Source organism: Vidua chalybeata, chromosome 2 (assembly GCF_026979565.1).
Source record: "Vidua chalybeata isolate OUT-0048 chromosome 2, bVidCha1 merged haplotype, whole genome shotgun sequence".
Taxonomy (NCBI): Eukaryota; Metazoa; Chordata; class Aves; order Passeriformes; family Viduidae; genus Vidua; species Vidua chalybeata.
Window position 1 is genome coordinate 40,094,698 of NC_071531.1, and position 18,940 is coordinate 40,113,637.

General features: G+C 39.4%; 1 protein-coding gene across 6 annotated transcripts in view; it reads right to left on the reverse strand.

Moving 5' to 3' along the window:
• The window catches only part of MBNL2 (muscleblind like splicing regulator 2), a 105,612-nt gene that overhangs the window by 62,549 nt on the left and 24,123 nt on the right, over positions 1-18,940 (reverse strand). For all 6 annotated transcript variants that reach the window (XM_053935136.1, XM_053935132.1, XM_053935137.1 and 3 more), the window contains exon 2: positions 5,393-6,217. In XM_053935136.1, coding sequence (XP_053791111.1) covers positions 5,393-5,566 — 174 coding nt within the window. In that variant the 5' untranslated portion in view covers positions 5,567-6,217. The remainder of the gene's footprint in view (positions 1-5,392; positions 6,218-18,940) is intronic.

Consider the following 18,940-nt stretch of genomic DNA (forward strand, 5'->3'; position numbering starts at 1 on the left):
CCTTTTTCTGAATAAAGCTGAGGCCATCTTAAGAAGATTATTTTCAGTTCCAGTTCTTTCAACATAGTGGATGTTCCTAAAATTTCTTTTTTTTCCAGTAACCTTTTAACTTAAGCAAAGTTAGCAAATCTGTGCACAGCTTTCAGTTACTTTTTATTCTGTGGTGCCAAATGAGACCAAATAGACGTATTCTTAAAAGGTTTTCATGAAAATGCAGATGACCAGTTCACAGTAGTCTGCTGGCTCAATAAACAGAAGACTTTGAAGTGTTGAGGCACTAACGAAAAACCAAAAAAGCTATCTGGAGCCCTAAAGAAGCTTTCGCTTCCTTGTTATCACCACAAAGCTTGCAACAACAGCATCTTCAAGATACCACCTCTGTTACTTGTATTAACTTAGACAACATATCCTTCTAGTAGCTGACCTGCAGAAAAGGTATAGATCTGAGTCAAGAAATGACACCAGGAAGAAATGACTCTACGCAAAACGCACATGATTGTATTTTCTTATCTGCCAAACTTTCCCCTTTTCCCCCTCCTAAACATCACCATTCATTTTAATGTGTTTTTTTTTTTTAATTATTCCAATTCAAATACAGCAAAGTGTTGCATGTTCTTGTCCTCACACATTATATTATATATTAGCATTCCTTTGAAAGGGTTTTGTTCTTTACTACTAACAGGACAAGAAAGCCTTGAAAACACACTTGCTTATAGTGTCCAACTTGGAGGGATCTAAATGTGATATATTAAGTGTTATATATTCACGTTATTCAATTTTAAATTAAGCTACTTCAACTCAGGGGGAAGTATAAAATCATAAATGAAGCAGTTTCTGAAATTCAAATTTTTATGTTAGACAGGTCACGTCACAGACCCTTCCAAAGGCATCCAAAGGGGAGCCTGTAAGGGCCCCAAAAAGTTTCAGGATGGTTATGGCAGCAGACAAGGCTCTGGCAGTGCTTCCTTACCACCCTTTATCTTCCCACCCACCATCAGGGCTCAGGGCTCTGCCAGGAAAGGTCCCCTTCATTCACCTCAAGCACAGTGAACCAGATTAGCCTGGAGACACTTTCATCCTCACATTAAGCTCACCAAGGTCATTTGCCCAGTACAGTTTTGGGTGTGTTTGAGTGGCCACACCGGTGATCCAGTCATGCGGGGCTTCTGCTGGCTGGAGCCTTATTGCTGGCAGCAACATTGTGGCCACTTAATGGGCACACATCTGTCCAACTGCTACATCCACCATCCATGGGGTGCACAGGGATGATCCACCTGCATTATCCTAAAACCCCACAAATGCCCTGTTCAGAACAGAGCAGATTCTGTCCTTCAGCAAAGAGGGAGAAACAAATGCTGAGCTGCCTCTCAGAAGCCCATACAGCAGAACCTGGCTTGAAACCAGCAGGTTTCTGGCCTGAATCTGACCCAGACTCATTAGTCTTTAGCTATTTCTGTCTAGCCTGGAGCATCTCACAGACAAAGGATATTCAGAGCCCAGACAGTCTTCCACAGCAAGCATTTTGGCTCCTCAAAACTGTAATCAGTCCAATGGGTTGCTGTTGCAACTTTTGCTGGGTTTAAAGTCAAGTATTGCAAGGATAGGTATTGGGAGCCAAAAATGACTTCTCAGTTAAAAGTAAACAAGGTCCATTTAATTTTGTTGACCTTTTACTTGGTACCACCGGAACTACAAATATACTTCTTTAATACAGAAGAATTTGGATAATGATGCAATTATGTTACTCCAGAAGGCCAGCCTAAGGCCACAGCACTGCCACTGGCAGAAGGGATCCAGTGCTCTGCTGCTGTCACATGGCCCTTTTCTGCAGCAACTACAGCAACAACTTCTGTTTCCAACCTGGTACACTGCACAATCCCAAAGAGAGCAGTGGGAGCACAAAGGAGGGCATGGTACGATATAGAGGCAAGCGTCCCTGGCTGGGATTACATCCTTTGGTCCCAAAGCCAGCTTTTGCTAGCTGAGAAAAATCCTAAAACTACGAGAAAGTCTGTGTGAAGGCGCTTCTGGTCCCACAGTCACAGGATAGTTGAAGTTGAAAAGGTCCTCCGGAGTCATCTGGTCTAACCCCCTGCTCAAGCAGAGTCACCTAGAGAGAATTGCCCAAGGACTGTATCTTTGACAGTTTTTGAGGATCTTCAAGGATGGAGATTCCCAGCCTCTCTGGGCAACCTGTGCCAGTGCTTACAGTGAAAAAGTGTTCCCTGATGTCGAGAGGTAACTCTTGTTGTTCAGGTTGTGCCCGTTGCCTCCAGCCCTGTCACTGGGCAGCACTGAGCAGAGCCTGGCTCTGTCCTCTTTGCACCCTCCCTGCAGCTATTCATATACATGGATGGGATTCCCCTGAGCCTTACAGTGCCAGCTCTCTGAGACTTGCCTTATGAGAGGGATGCTTCAGTCTCTTCATCATCTTTGTGACCTTCCACTGGACTCTCTCCTGCAGCTTCCTAGTGGTGCTCTGGTAGTCTGATCCAGCTGGCAGATACTGATAGCATGCTCCCTTGTCTGCCCTGGAAATCTGGAAAGAAGATGGCATGCAGGGGAGCATATGTCCCTATCCAGAACAGGGACTCTTTTGATCAATCAGTGTTTAAAGGAAAGCCTGACTCAGAGTCCTGTATCTTGTGTTTGACTGACTTCTAAGGGAGCAGCTGTAACTACCAGGCACCTCTTAAATGTAACATAACTCCAGCATAGACTAAAAGAAAAAAAAATTGTCTTTTCTGGGTAAAAAGATGTTTATCCAGAGACTCAGCATAATTTATTTTTACAGCAGGTATACCAAACCAAGACAATTAAAAGGCTAAGTCTCCAGAGCTTTAGATGCTATGTAAAAAAATGCTAAATAATTGCCTGCATTAAACTGTGGTTCAGTGTTCAGCAAGGAAAATAGGTCTTGTTTTTCATAAATTAAATTCTGATTTTATCTATAATTCTAGACTATTCCTCTTGTTCATTTACATGAAAAGTCATCCTACTTGTTGAGTGCCAAAGCCTTATTCTGAAACTGTATATTAACACTAGTACTTCCAAAAGCTACGTATGAAATAGTTTTATGTGACTAACCTAAAGTCCCTCAGCCGGCAATAAAAGCAAACTGACCTAACCAAGCACACACACTCTTGCTGTAGAAATGTCAATTTACAAGCACTCTTCTGAACAACTGAGATAATGACTGTGAGGACACCAGACAGCACAGCCCGGAGCCGTGCACCCACAACGGTTCCAAACAGTTTCCTGTGCACGGCAGGATCAGGTAACACATGGAAATGCACAACTCATGCTCAGAGCCAAGGAGCTGCAGTTCAAGGCACTGGCATCCCACTATTGAATTTCCCTCAACCTGTAGCAGAGTTATTGGGAAGAAAACTGTGCCTCCACCTCTGCTGCTTCAGGCCACAATCTGAATTCTTGCTATAATCCCATCTTTCCCAGCAATTTAACCCATTAGACTCAACTAGAAGATGCAAGATGGAAGGCACAGGTGCATGCTCTCTTCTGCATGAGAGAGGGTGATGATGGACTGTGGGACAGAGCACACTTCAGCCACCAGAGCTGGGCTGGAGTGGGCTGGCCCTTCAGGACAGATGTCCTCCCACACTAGGTGAAAACACAGCTACTTGCTTTAACTACAATTTTTTAGAGGGTTTTGGATTTCTCTCCACTGAGCAATGATGCTGGCTGTCAGCAAATTATCCACTGTGATCCCTCAGGATTTCTCTTCATGGTATTATTAGCTTAGTCTGTGACTCCAGTTTTTCTTTGCAGACAATAACCACCCCTGAACAAAAGTCTCCAGCTTGAATAGCTGGCAACTCCACTGTGAGTGCCCAGTACTACCAGGGAGAGCGATGCTGTCCTCAGGCATCAAGGACAGGTGCATCACCGCTTTGGCCAGGATGATGCAGCAGCAGCACCTCCTTCACTGCAGAGCCACTGTCCTGCCAGCCCAGCGGTGACCAAGTCCTGCTGCTTATCTCCAGCCTCCCAGCCACGGACCCAAGACTTTACAACACATAAAAATAGCACATAAAAAACCCCTTCCACTGATCTGCTTATTTTTTGTAAAATCAGAGTATTGCCCACTTGCTGCAGACATTAGTCTGCTTGTTTAAAAAAAAATATATCCCATTGGCAGACAACCAATATACAAGAACATCTCCAAAGAAGCTGTTACAGTTTATCGTGCAGTAATCCATGGATTAAGGTCATTAATAGCCCTCTATGACATACTGCCATGACTCCAAAGGTGTTCTTCTGGCTTACAGCGTAGATATACAGAATATAACCCCCTCATAAACATTTCCTGTGAGATACTGTCTTCTAAATCCTCAGAAGAAAAGAAGAAATGAGAACAAACAAAAGGCAGATGCCTAACACAGTATCTTGCATTGCATTAAAAAAAATGTTATAATGGAAATAAACCACCCTGAGTTTTCTTATCTTTCAGACTGATGTAAAAGAGTTGTTGGTAACTGAAGTTTTGATCCTCAGAGCTAAAATAGCAAGCCAAGACATTCTCCCATGCCCAGAAGACAAAGCCATAAGTAAAACTTTCAAAATAAATTCTGAAATTCTCAATTCTACCCTTTAATTATTTATATGAAATAAGCTTTCTCCTTCTGTCGACACGAGAACACAAATATATCATCATGGAAAACACTGTGTACTCCTCAAATCCCAGGGGGTCATTAATCTTCTTTTATGCAGTACATGAACTGTTTTCACAGAACTTTTTAAAATAGTTTTCTAAAGCATGCCTGATGTCATTAGGAAGTCAGAAGAAGCTGATGCCCTAACAATATAATTGCTAAAAATCCTCCAAAGAAGAGAATCCCTTTGCTCCTCCTAAACTTATGCTCATATCTGCACTATCCATACATGTAACTACCAATGCTGTTAATTTACCTGAGTCCTCAATACCAAGAATAAACAACCCTTGTGTTAAATCTGAAGTAATGGATAGACTTTTCTCACTTATGTTCATCCAAATGAAAAAATCTGCACTCTTTCCATATGATTTGTTTCTTTAGGACTCTGGGAATGGCATAGTATTGTGCCATTGTGTATCTTCATTTACCAAGAAACAATTATAATTCATAAAATGTACTCAGGAGAATACAATTGTCCTACCAGCTGCAACCAATTCTGTATCCCACAGTCACATGCAATTTTTGTAAACAACATAGTGACATTTGAAAGAAAAAAACCTTAGAAAAAAAAATCTTAAAAGCTTCAGTAAACAAACATTATGATAAACAACATTTGTTTCAATGTACATCTCACCAGGAACGAATCACTCATCATTTCCTATTTTACTTTCACTATGATGTAGTAGCATTTTCACTACACATGCAGCTTCTTTTCTTACCTTTAGGGAATCAAAGCAGGCAATAACTCTTCCATTTTCAACCTGGCAACTTTTAGGGGGGTGTGCAAATTTGCATTCTTCATCAGAGCGTGAACAAGTTCCCCTCTGAAACTGCCTGCACACTTCTAATGTCAGCCATTTTGTGTCTCTTACGGGAGCAACATTCAAAGCCATGATGGGAAGCTGATTTTGAACTTGTAAGTTGCTGTCAGGTGAATTATGCTGAAGAAATTTCCAAAACTAATGACAAAGGAAAGGGAGGGGGAAGGAAGTCAGAAAAAAATAACTTCAATTCTAATGGAAAAGAAAGTTAAAAAAAACAAACAGTGGGGGACGATTAACGACGTCCAACACACACAAAGCAGAACAAGCAGAGAAAGTTTATCAGCAAGCAGTCACTCATCAATCATTAAGTCCCGCTTGTAGACTTTTGGCTGGGAAAACACATGCTCAGTCGCATTTCTGTCTGTAAAACACGTGGGTTTGTTGATTGTAATCACGGATGCACTGGTTTTAAGCCAAGGTCCATCAATGCAATGGCACTCCTTGATAGAATAGCAGTCCTCTGATGCTTGCTTGCCGGTATTGATCACACGAGAAAAGCAATGCAGTCATTTGTTCATGTCACTGGAATAATAATAATAATCCTTTTTCTGCTTTCACTTTTCCATCAACTAATTGGCAAATGGAGACAGCTGAGGTATCTTCTGCCAGGTGTAAGGTGAAGGCAATGTCTGGCTGGCAAAGACTGGATTTTGAGAACACAGGCGTAGCAGTCCTCGCTCGTAAAAGTGACTTGGCAAAGGCACTTTTTAAGTCACTGACCTGACAAAACAAATACAGCATTAGTTCACGTGCAACTCATTCAAATCAACATTATGAAACCTACAGTCCCTTTTTATCAGATATTATAAACATACAGTCAAAGTTCACTCTTTAAAAAAAAAAAAAATCATCCTCCCTTGTGAAGTTACACGTGATAGGGGAATAACCAGTTGAAACACATACTGCAGTAATATTCCAGGCAGCAATCCAAAAGTTGGGAATGATTTAAATAGATGAATGTGGCAGACACAATAATTAGGCACACTAGTTGTGAAACAATTCAATCAAATGTGCTTAGTCTCCAAAACTGTATACAAGAACCCGTTTCCATTAATTTATCACTTGGCCCTTTAGACTGTGTTACTACATTGTAAATTGTTACTCATTACTTGTTCTTCCTTGGAAACGAGGATGGTAGTATTCTGCTCAGATATTTTGTGTCTCCCTCTATCTCTCAAGAAAAAAGAAATCAAAAAATGTCATTCCAAAATTATAGGAAATAAAACCTTCTAAATGCAGACAATATAGTTAGTTTTCCCATTAACCCAGAGGCTGTTCTATAAGGGCTTCATGAAAGGGCTCAACTACCAAGTCACCATGCTCCAATAGAGTCCTTTCTAATATGAAGCGGTCTTTATCTAAATATTCTTTTGATTTAATTAGCCTTTGTGTACCTCTGCAAATACATCCTTCAGCATCAAAACATCAGCTTCCAATATGGCACTTAAACTGTTTGGGGACTATAAAATACCTAGGATATTTTACAGAAAAACAGATCTGAAAATCAAAGGGTTGGATATTACTAAAAATTTTAACCACTAACTATATTTTATACATAGACAGTGAAACCATGGACATGATGTTTCAGCTTCAAAGGAGCACAACTTTTACTTTACAAATACCAGCCAGAAACAGTTGACGGATTATTTTTGTGCAAGAAAAAAAGAAAAGGGGAAGGACTGGAATAAGTGAGATTTTAAAAGATGTCAATAAAAATAGTTCTAAAAACACTGTCAGCTTTTCCATGTCAGAACAATTACCATTCTGTGCTTGGATTTACTGGTCGTAATTGAAGTCAGTATTTTTAGTTAAGTAAGAACTAATCACACCCAGTTTCAGGATCAGATCCCAGTTCTGACTTCTAGGTCTTCACATCAAAAGGCTTTTCTACTACTTAGCAATAGTACCAGAAGAGGTTTTACTGCGTGGCCAATTCTTACACCAAAAGTTCCTACTGCTAGCATGAATAAAGGCAACACAACTCTAATTGCTCAAACATTCAGTTTCAAGTCTAATGTCCAATAAGATGGATCTGGATGACACTTAGCTTTACTGGGTCATAAAGAACAACAAGGTGCAAGAGAATCATTACATTTTGAAATAATTCTATGCAATTATAGTACAGTACATAAATTACAAACTCCTCAAATTAAATATTCCATCAATGTTGTCTGACAGCATCAATGAAAAATGAGATTAAGCTAAAAGCATACAAAGAGGTGAGAAAATGCTCATAACTGATGAAAAGGAAAGAGGAGGAGAGACAAGAAGAGCCTTTCCACAAGGGCTTGTTGAGCTGATAGCTTGTTGGGCTGATGATTTAGCTGGCTAAATGTAAAAGAGGAAATACTCTCCCTAGAGCCACACATTCCAATTCAGAAATGTCACTAACGGTTTTCAGTAATAGATGTAGGAGACAGACGGAAATTTTGGGAAAAGGGTAAATGTTATACTGCACACTGCTGAAAGTCACAAGTAGTAATACTCTGCAGGGCTGCACACCATAAAATTGACAAAGCTGTTTCTCAAGTAGTAGGTGTTAAGACAGAAAAAAACCAGACACAGCACGTGGCAGCAAAGCAAACAGCACACAGTATAGAAATGGCAGCAGCCATGGTTTTTAAAAAAGAAGCGCACAGCAGAATCACAGACAAGATTTATGAGACTACAGCAAGAACTCATACCAAAAAGCATTTGGGGTTGGAGGGTAGAAGAGTGAAACACAGTATCACCCTGTTTCTTATCCCCACCCTGCATGAAGATTTTCTAAAGGAAGGGAAGCATGAAAAGTTTGTCTGAAAAATCCACATCTTGTCAAACGTAACAACGCCACATGATTTCTCAAGAGTCATCAAGTGCCTCAGGAGTTTCTACAGGTAAAAAACTCAGGAGACAGAACTGAGTCCTTTCTGAAGGAGGCCATGCCTTCAGCAGGAGGCAAGTTCAAACATGGTGAAGACAGAGTAATTTGGAGTGCTTCATCCCTACCACTTAAATGACCTACGTGTTCACAACCACATGCTAGGCAGCTGTCATACCTCCTCTGCCCATCACCTGCACCAGGAGGATGAAGGAAGAGATACCTCCTTGAAAACCTGAATATAAGGGACATAAAACGATGAGAAGGGAGAGAAAAGACAAAGCAGAGATTAAAATTATTCTTCTTGGAGAAGTCAAGAAAAGTAGAATTCAACATATGAGGAAAGTCCTCAAGAGAAGGAAAAAATGGGAGAGGAAGGTAGGAAAAGGAAATGGCTGACTGTGAAACAGAAAGGAAGGGAGAGACTTCATAGGAAATGGAAGAAAGATGGAGAAAGGTTGTGAATACTGAAGAGAGAGGGACAAGAGGAAATTTTAGGAAGAAAGCAGAAGAGACTGTGGTTACAGGGAAAAAATCCAGCAGTTTGAGTAAACAGGGAAGTAAATAGGGGAAATTAATGGAATTTATATAAGAAAATACAACAACAGTAACAACAATAATCCTCAATAAAATGCCTGCCAGGTCACATGCCATTATTAACATCATAGCTTACCCTGACCTTGTGTGTTGCAAAACCCACCCATCTGGAGAAAACCAGTGGCTATGGCAAATGAAAACTCCCACTATTTCTAATTGTGTCCCAGCATATCAGCCAAAGTTAGCTATCCTGCCAAAACCAATGGTACCTCACTGGCATAAAGCCCTCAGCACCAAGTGTCCCTTATCGTGGCAGAAGATTTTGTTTGCTTGATGGTTTTCTTTAGATGTTTTGTTGTTATTATCATTAATGATCCCAGATCAAGACAACACTCCCCACTGTAGCTAAACAAACTATTAAAACTTACAAACAAACAACTGAGCTGCAAAATATTCTTACTGTCTTACTGAAGATGAAAAAAGTACTCAAAATAAGAACAAATTATTTTTGTCTTTTTACAACTTTTATAGTTTATTTTCAGTCTCTCAGACAGTTGAATCAATGAAATTGATCAAGAACGCACACTTACAAATGCAGTTTTTTGTAGGTTAAGTGAAATGAAATTCATGGACATGTGTTCGTAAAGGCTATTTAGCTTTGGATCCCTTTTAGGATAAGCATCACTTTCCTTCTGTGGAAAACTAGTAATGCATATGAGTAGAAGGCCTTTGTCATGGTTAAGAAAAAAAATCTTTTTAATTATTAAACGAGACAAAGCACACAGATACTAGAAGCCCACAGAAAAAGTTCTCAGAGAAATATGGGGCAGACAGCCTCATCTTTGGGAATTGCAAGTGAATACAAAGCTCTGCCCTATTACGAACCAGTTGGACCTTTCAGCTGGAAAATAGGAGCTGTTGCTATCTGCAAAATATGAGGTGCTTTGGTGCAGTAGTTTTACTTATCAGCCAGATTATGTGGCAATGGATTATGCAGTATCTGTCTAATGGTGAAGCTGAGACTTCCTGGACATGATGTACTCATGCTTCAGTAGCTAACATGTAGTAATGAGCCAAGACCTCATCTTCAAAAGTCATCTCTGCAGGTGATGATGTCCACTAAAGGAGCACAGTCTTCTACATGGTCTCACCACAGATATCTAGAGGAACCACTAAGTCCTCTCAAAAGGTGTTGAAACAGTTTTACACTTTTTGAGGTTTAAACACTCTGTATTATTCATCACATTAAAATATTCAGTAAGAGATGTCAACACTGGGGCTCAATTTGTTGCTCCTACTGTCAAAATTTATCAACATGATCCATATATTTCTTCAATAAATATACCAGAAACTCAAGAATTAAAAAGTTAGAAAACCCTCAGTTGTTAAAGGGGACTTAAAAGGAACTGTACAGTTTGAAATATATATGCTCTTCTTTCTCAGACAGAAGAGATGTATTAAATATACTTAGCCAATACAAGTTTCATAATTTGTAAACAATGCTCTGTTTTACAAACAAGGAAACAAAAAAACAAAATCAAAACACTCCCCCCAAAGACTCACTATGCTGTGAGAGGAAAGCAAGGTGAGCCTTCTCTAGGTCACTAGCAGGGAGAAATGTTGACTTACAGACTGCTGCCCAAATTCAGTTAAACACATGAACTCAGGGGGGAGAAAACTCACCTTCAGGACCTATCTACAGCCACCACAACTGACCTTCTGGATACTCCAGTGCCAACACTATGTATTGAGAACTTAGTTTTCAAACCCAGCATACATATACTGCCACTCTTCAGAGACAAACTGTTTTCTTAGCCAAATGGGAGATCTTTTCCCGGAACACCAAGGTCAACTCTCTAACCCCAGGGAAATGATACTGTACAATTTTAAGACTTTGGTCCAAAGCAGGTTGCTTCTACAACTTTTATCCATTTACACATAAACAAAAACTCATGTTGCTTTCTCCCAGAAAATCATGTTCATAGTCTTAAATTTCAGAAACTTTTAAACAAAGAAACAATAACAATGACCCTGCAGGAGACACCAGGCCCAAAGAATTTCATGTCAAAATTTTAAGGTCTGGCTGGAAGCTGGAAGCAGCAGAAAGCAGGCTCTCTACCCTTAGACAGGGTTAACCATAAGCATCACTAGCTTCACACTCCGCAGTACAAGTTCATGAACAAGCAGTGTCTTGACCACATACTACTTTAACTCAAATTCTCATGATGGTCCTTTTAGTTCAGGAAATAAAGTGATCTCTAAGAAAAAAAATAGTTTAGCCACTTTTTCAGCCTGGACTTACTGGTTTTGAATCAAGAGATTTTACCTCGGTCAGATGATGTAGGACAAAACACAACCATCTCCAGATGCCTCAGGACATCTGAAAACACAGATTCACCAATGTGCCCCAAATGTGCCCCACTCCACAGATGCATCTTCAGACTACTAACAAGAATTGTGGTCCTTCAAAAAGCTGCTGCTCCTTCAGTAAAAGGAAATGCAAAGGAAACTTGCTTTGCATTTCACTATGTTTACAGACAAAACCAGTGGAAAGATTCCTTGTAGAAGTTTAACACATAGGAACGCTTCTGTAACCAGATCAAGTTACGTATCCTGAACATTCACAATGGAAATACAGTTATTTGAAGACTGACAACTACTAAACCCTCACCCGTATTCCAAGAAAAGGCATTCAAATCCCACTAAGTCATACCTCTTGTTTGCAGCTGCATAGCGGACTCCACTTTCAAACCATTCAAGACACACACATATATTTAGAAGACACTGACAGGTGCTTTAGTCCAAAAGATGGTGGAACTTTGCTTCCGTTTTTCAACTAAACCTCATATACGCTCTTAAATGTCCTTTTCCCCCCACTGTTTGTGCTTTAAGTAGCATTCAAGGCCTCCACACAGAAGATAAGCTGCCCACTAAAGGACAGCGACAACCCCATAAGCTCACTCCACTGTTGCTTTAAGTGCCAGCTACTTGCCATTTCCTTGACTCCCCTGTGAAGTTCTCCTTTGAGCTCCCTCAAACTCCCTGCTGAGGAAAGCAAGACTGCAGCTTAATCCCAAGCCGGATCCATTCTGATCAGGTGCAGAGTAACACAGCAGCGTAACGCCCCCTGCCTCACATGTGCCAACTCAACAGATATGGCCACCTGCTCACGTCCCACTCCTGATGGAGCAGGGAGCAGAGCAGGTAGGACAGGGCACCCCACCTGCAGCAGGTCTGGCTCCTCTTTGCAAGCACCTTTAGCTACAGTGCTGTATCCCACAGGACATGCTCCCTGTCCCTGGAAAGCAAGGCTGGCTCTCAGGCACCACACGCTAATTTAAGCCTATTCCCCACTAGCCAACAGAAAGAGGATCCTACATCAAAAGATGCCAACATGAAATAAATAAAAAATAAAGTAATTTTACAGGCAAATAATGTGACAGTCAGCATGCTTGTTAATCACACTTGAATAAACTCTTAAACTCTTAAAGAAAGAACATGCAGGCGATTCTCCTGTGGTGGATAGGCTTTTCTCATCCCATCAGCGTTCCAAACTAGGGAAATAGGACCAGAAGTGATGCATCAGTAGAGAGGTATCATTCATCAGGGAGTACTATGCCAGCTTTGTGTTCTTCTCCTTAAACCAATTTCTAATATTAATTTTTTTTTCATATGTACCCTTACACTAGATATCTACTAAGACTGGACAATGCATAGTAGAGTTTAGTAGTGTCTGCATAGTTACATAAAAAGACAGCATTAAAACCAGAATCAAGCTTTTGGCTGTCCTCCCAACTATTGTGGAGTCACAAAAAATAATAATCCCTAAATTCAAGAAACAAGAGAAAATAGGGCAGGTTTCCATGAAACATCATCCACTCTTTGATGGCAAATATGAATGGGAAATCTTTCTGTCATCATAACATTTTTAAGAAGAGTTATTCAACTACAGTAGAGCATGTATAAATTCTTCTATAAATTTCAAACACAACTTATGAACGTTTCTTTAATCACTTTCAGGGCTTTTTTTCCCCCACTTTAAGATATGAAGCAGCTCCCATGTGACATTGAGGAAACCAGTATTGCTCAAATGAGGAAGAAGCCAGAATTGCCATACTGGGGAAGCAGTCCACTTGTTTGATCAGGTAGCTGGTAGTCAAAAATACTAAAATTCTAACCCTGGGTCTTGTATTAATTCAACATGAAGCAGCTCAAGTCAGAAGTGTCAGGACTTACAAAAAAGACATTATTTTATTTGCTTGACTTGGAGATCAACTATTGCAACATCTCTTTGCCTGTTATACAACCAGCAATGAACACTTGTGTTCATTCACCAGATGAACACTTTACACAGGGACGATCCTAACTATTTTAGTTAAGCTGACTGAAGTCCAGGCCAGGGACAGACTAGAAAACACCAGTCTGCTTTATTTAAACTGAGCATGACCTTCAAATCAGTTTTGCTAAATGAGCCATATTTTCCTTGTCACGATCACTAATGTGCCAGGTTCAGGCTTTTTAGTATGTCCCCCACTATTTACAGCATGGCAATGAGCTTCTTGTTAAAACCTGCCGCTTCCCTTTGAAGCTGGCTTTACAATATAATAACACTAATGTCCTTTGTCCCTGGGGAAGTAGGTGAGGAGGAAGGTGTACCACTGACTGTGAAACAACCGACACAGCCTGGGACCTTTTCAGCAACCCACTGTACTACTTTGCTAATGGACCGTGAAATATTTCTGCTGAACCTTAGGTCAGTGGATGACTACAGCCCACAAGAGTATTTTCTAAAACCAAAGTGCTTCGAAGTCATGCTGGAAAAACGAATGCTTATTATGCTTCAGTTAAAATGCAATTGCAGAAAAGAGTTTTCTTCTAGCAAACTACTGTTGTTTTTATTCTGCTCCTCCTCTCTTCGTTTGTATCTTCTCACAGTTTTTAACTTAAATGCTTTCTAAATCCATATTAACCTGTTTTTAATCCTCTATGTGTATGAATTTCATACACAAAATTCTGTTCCCACCTTGACAAGAGGGCAAAAGCAATTTCTGTTTCTGGGCCTCAGCAAGCAGAGTTAATCATCCCCGGCAGCAATGACGTTACCACTTGGCCTCTTGTGGACACAAATGTTTTGCTTTTGGCAGAGTGCAGCATGTAATAGTTATTAATCAAACCCAATTCCCCAGGAAAGGGTACCCCAGTGCATTAGAAGCTTCCACTCATACCCTGCTGCAGACCCAGAAATTGTATTTACTTTTTTTTAGGACTGTAAAATATTTATAGAAAAGTGTGCTTATGTACTGTGAAATTTTTACAGACTGGCATGGAGGGAACGTGTGATCAAATGACTGTTCTCACCTGCCAAAGGACCGATAACATGCTGTTACACAGGAGCACAATCTGAAAGAGTTCAGCCTGTTGTAAATTTTGTATTTTCTCTAGTCCAGTTTGGTTCTAAGCCAAGAAGGCAGAACTCTTGCTGAGGTATTTGTTTATGTGACAAACAGCATCCCTTTGCATTGAAAGACAAAGGTAAGTCTGAATAAACCAAGGACTGTATGTAAATTAATGACATGTTGAATTCACAAGCTGCACATGTTTTAAGATGGCCAACAGCATTATTAATAATATACTCCAGCAAATTACTCAGCTCTGGAAAGTTGCATGGCACATCCAAACCAAGCTCCTAAGGTGAGGGCAGCAAGACACTGCCTAATGCTATTAACTCCAACTGCCTCTTAAGTGCTAAACCCATTCTGCTGAACAGATTTCCTACACTAAATTCAAGCTGCATCACTGTTCTGAGATAAAATACCTGCATGCCTGTGCTATTTTCTCCACCTTTTACCTGAGTACAGGAAAACAACACACAAAAGCATGACCTTAGCAGATGAGCCAAAGAGTCCATCTTGCCCAAAATGCAGCCTGTAACTATGACTTATACTAGATGTTTTCAGAAGAGTGCAGAACCAGGGCAGGCAGGGCATGATAATTTCCATGAATTTTCTCCCAACAGCCTCTAACTGATGTCTTTGTATTTAATAGGTCTTGCTGAATTTTTCTTCCACGGATTTCCTTAATCCCTTTTTTAAACGCTGCTCTGTCAGAAATGTCCTTCATAGTGTGCATGAAAAGTAGGATACCAAGAGGAAGCCTGACTGGCTCTCACAATTGTTGACAAATGCATAGACTCTTAGGAGAGGAGCATGGATATGGAAGGAAACACTTCAGGACTTTGTAAATTTACAAAAATTTGAAAACTACATTTGGAGCTGGAGACTAAGATGACTGATTACAGAAGCCTTCGAGAGAATCCGTGTTGTCCCACCCGTACTCCTGAATATGTTAAACTAAAAGCTCTAGGAAAAGTGGAGCTTGGAGAAAAAGACTTTTAAAACCTACCACAAGAGAAGAAACACCAAGACCCTTTCCTCTACACCCCAAGCTGTATCACTTAGGAACACTCCCAGAAGCAGGAGGAAGAAAACCTGAGAGCCTGCCTAAAGGACCCTAAGTTAGCCACTCTTGCATTCTACCAGACCCAAAGCATTTCCAAGCATCTCAAACATATTTTGGAAGAAGCAACTTACCACAATGGCAAAGTGCTTGTGGCAGGGAAAATAAAACCTCGGTAGTGTCAAAGGGTTGCCCAAGCAAGCCTTCACCAGAGTCCACTTTATTCCAAGGATTCAATTCCCCTTTCGCTCCATTAATAGAGTGCACATAACATACAACACCAGTTTTAATTACTTCCAAAACGAAAGAAATCCTCATGAAGCAGAACATATTCAAGTGCTTTACTGCTTAAACATCTCACAGGACATACTGCAAAGCCTGATTAGGTGCCTATGCCAGAATATTTCATATCTTACAGCAGTTAAAGACAGAACAGCAACCTAACTTTAAAGTCACCTATAGAATAATAGATAGTTAGACTAAAAATCTTCAAAGATGATTAAAAAATATTTTTAAATAGTGTTTTTATACTAACATTCAGACAGCAGCTGAAATCTCCCATTAAAAGTCATTTTTCCAAAGACCCTTCACAGTTAAGAAAAAAACAAAAACGGGGGATTTACCATGGCCTTGAAGAAAAAAAAGGCAGTATTTAACAGATTGGTCTCTATTGGTCTGTTCTGAAGGTAGGTTGCCTTTTTGTGCTGTAAACAGAGATGGCTTCCTGCCTGATTATCTTTGGTCCTCCAAGGTGAATAAAGGAAATATTTAATCATATTCCATGTGAAGATGACAGTAAGAAACTTCATTTTCAAAATTCATGCATTTGTCCACAAGAAAAAACAAACAACAAAAAACCCTAAACAAAACCAATATAAAAAACTTCAAAGGCTACCTGTGTTGTATTTGACAATACATAATGCAAGCTCGTTTTTTCTGAAATAATATAAATTTACATTTAGTGAACCATGATTCAGTTGTCAAATAGCTATCACAGGTTCAGAAAGAGAATGCTTTTCCCCTAAAACTGTTTTTTTGCAACTGGTGGCAGAAAAGAAAAGAAGAGCTTTTCTTGTGTGACTTGCATCTTCTGGTGAATGTCTGTTTTCCTGGAAGTCTTGAATACTTCTATTTAGTCCTGAGGCAAATAATGGAGTTACAACTGGAAGGAGTACATAATAAACATCAGCAGACATTGTCTACCAAGTAAACATTTTTTTTTCCCCCCGAGCTCCAGGATGACAAATTTTGGGTTTGGTGTGCAGTACTGCTACTGACCTTCCTTTTTGCTTGAGCACCAATTAAGAGGCACTGACCCAACAAAAATGGGTCATATCGATCTGTTGTTTTGATTTGTGTAACATGTCTCCCTCAGTCCAAAAAGCTCACCACCCCTTACCTCTTGAAGAAAGTTACTTTTCAACTCAGTTTCATTTTAGAGAGTAACTTCTTTTCTTTTTTTTTTTTTTTTTTAATTCATAACTAACAGGAGATAAAGTACTTAAACACAGAAAGGCTAAACAGAAATAAACTCAGAAAGTTTATTGGCCTGCAGTAAGGACATTGGATGAGTTCATACTCATTTTTCAACCATGTGTATAGCTCATTTGTCTGTAATAGTAAGAGGAGATATACTACATTCAGGTTTCTGTAAGGGAAAAATACCCCAAACCACAACCAAAAACTCCAGTCAGTATCTTTAAAAAGCTATTTCAATATATAGAGTCTTTGTTTTCATTTCTCTTAGCTTAAAAGATGAAAAGAGGATGGATTTAAGCAGCCATACTGACAGTTTAGGCAGTGTAAGTCTATGTCTTAGAGCCAGGCACATCCCCACCTTCAATCAAAAATTTTCTCAATATTCAAATTACAGCCTCTATTTTAACTCACCTATTTATTGTGAAGAGAGCAGTAGGAAAAAAAAGTCTTTAAAACACTGAAAAATCAAGTGCTTTCATGCTTTGACATATTGAATTGCAATGTTTTGCAGTGAAAACTGAACAGATTTCCTATAAATGGTTTAACAGAGCTCTCTTCCAGACCTTTTTCTACTATCTCTGCTTAGCTGCAGAGATTTCTCCGTCCTGCTGGCAATGGCAGAACAGGTAAGCACAGTCTGGCATTTGTCAGTACTTCCAAAGCCATGGAGATGCTTCTGAACAACTGGCTTTTGGCAGGAGACAGTTTTCTGCTCACATTGCAGTGGAAAATTTCAAGTGGTTAAAGTAAGTCCTTTTCAGAAGCTTAATTCATTTGTTGTAGTTCAAGCCTAGTGGCAAAAGGATATTTAAAGACACACTTTGTTTTGCACTTTACAATATGCATTCTGTGTTAAACCATAATTTAAGAGCTTCCTTTAACCATGCACAAATATCAACTTGATATACAACACCATTTTTGAAAGACAATGTCAAACTTTCTGCTATACAAAATCACAAAAAAAACCCTGAAAATACAAAAAAATCCTGACAAAAAAAAAAAAGCCCAAAACAACCAACCAAACAAATACCCCCAAAAAATACAAAAGCAAAAACAATCCAGAAACAAAAAACCACCCCCCAAAAAAAAAAAAACAACAAAACAAACCAAACCAAATTCCCCCCAACCCACTAGCCCCCACCAAAAAAGACAGCAAAACCCCTCAAACCCCTACCAAAATTATACTCTAAAAAGACAGAAAAGAGAGGGACAAAAAAGATGCAGGGGTATTCTAGCTCTATGCTTTCTTACAACAAAAGTTCACTCAATTTACATATTAGAGGAGTGGTCAATTTAATTATTATGGTTCTGTAAAGTTGAATGGAAATCCACAATTTAAGGTCCCATATTTTTTCACCAGATGAACAAAGTCCATCAGGAAAACAATGCATGATGTACCCTAAATTTCCTAACTGCAAAACTGGAGTCAAAATAGCCACACAAATTTAAAAAAAAAAAAATGAAATCAGAAAATTAGAAACCTGTCCACAAATTTTAATGTCCTGTTTCAGGAAAATATTTTTTACCTTTTAGTGAAGCAATTCAAAGACTACAATCATCACATTTACCCAAGTGAAAAGTATGCTGAGGTTTTGGTGATTGGAGACCCAGATGGGTGTGATACAGGTGGTTATCTTCACCACAGCAGAATATTACTACTGAATCTGTTTTAATTTCATTTCTCTTTAAGAAAAGAAACAACAACAAAACCCCCCAAACCATCACTACCTTATATTGATTCCTATTACATGAATCTTCAAGTTTAAGAAGAGAATGCTACTGCAGCATAGCTATCTATCGCCCATTTCACTGGAAATCTGAAAACATCAAGTGCATTTCTTAAGACCTTATCACCTACAAGTATGCTTACTAGCAACTGTCAGTTTTCATTAAGAAGTACAATTCTGATAATGGTAGGGAAGAGCTAGGAAATACAAATTATAAAAGCTCAAAATTAAGCAGAATGAAAGCAAACTAATCATCTCATCTTTGTGACCTGATGATTTCTGTGGAACCCAGTTATCGTGGTGACTTAGGCCTTATGGATGTTGAAGAAATTTAATTTAAAAGAGCAGCTAAAAGTGCAAAGCATTTGCAGACAGTATGAAGAC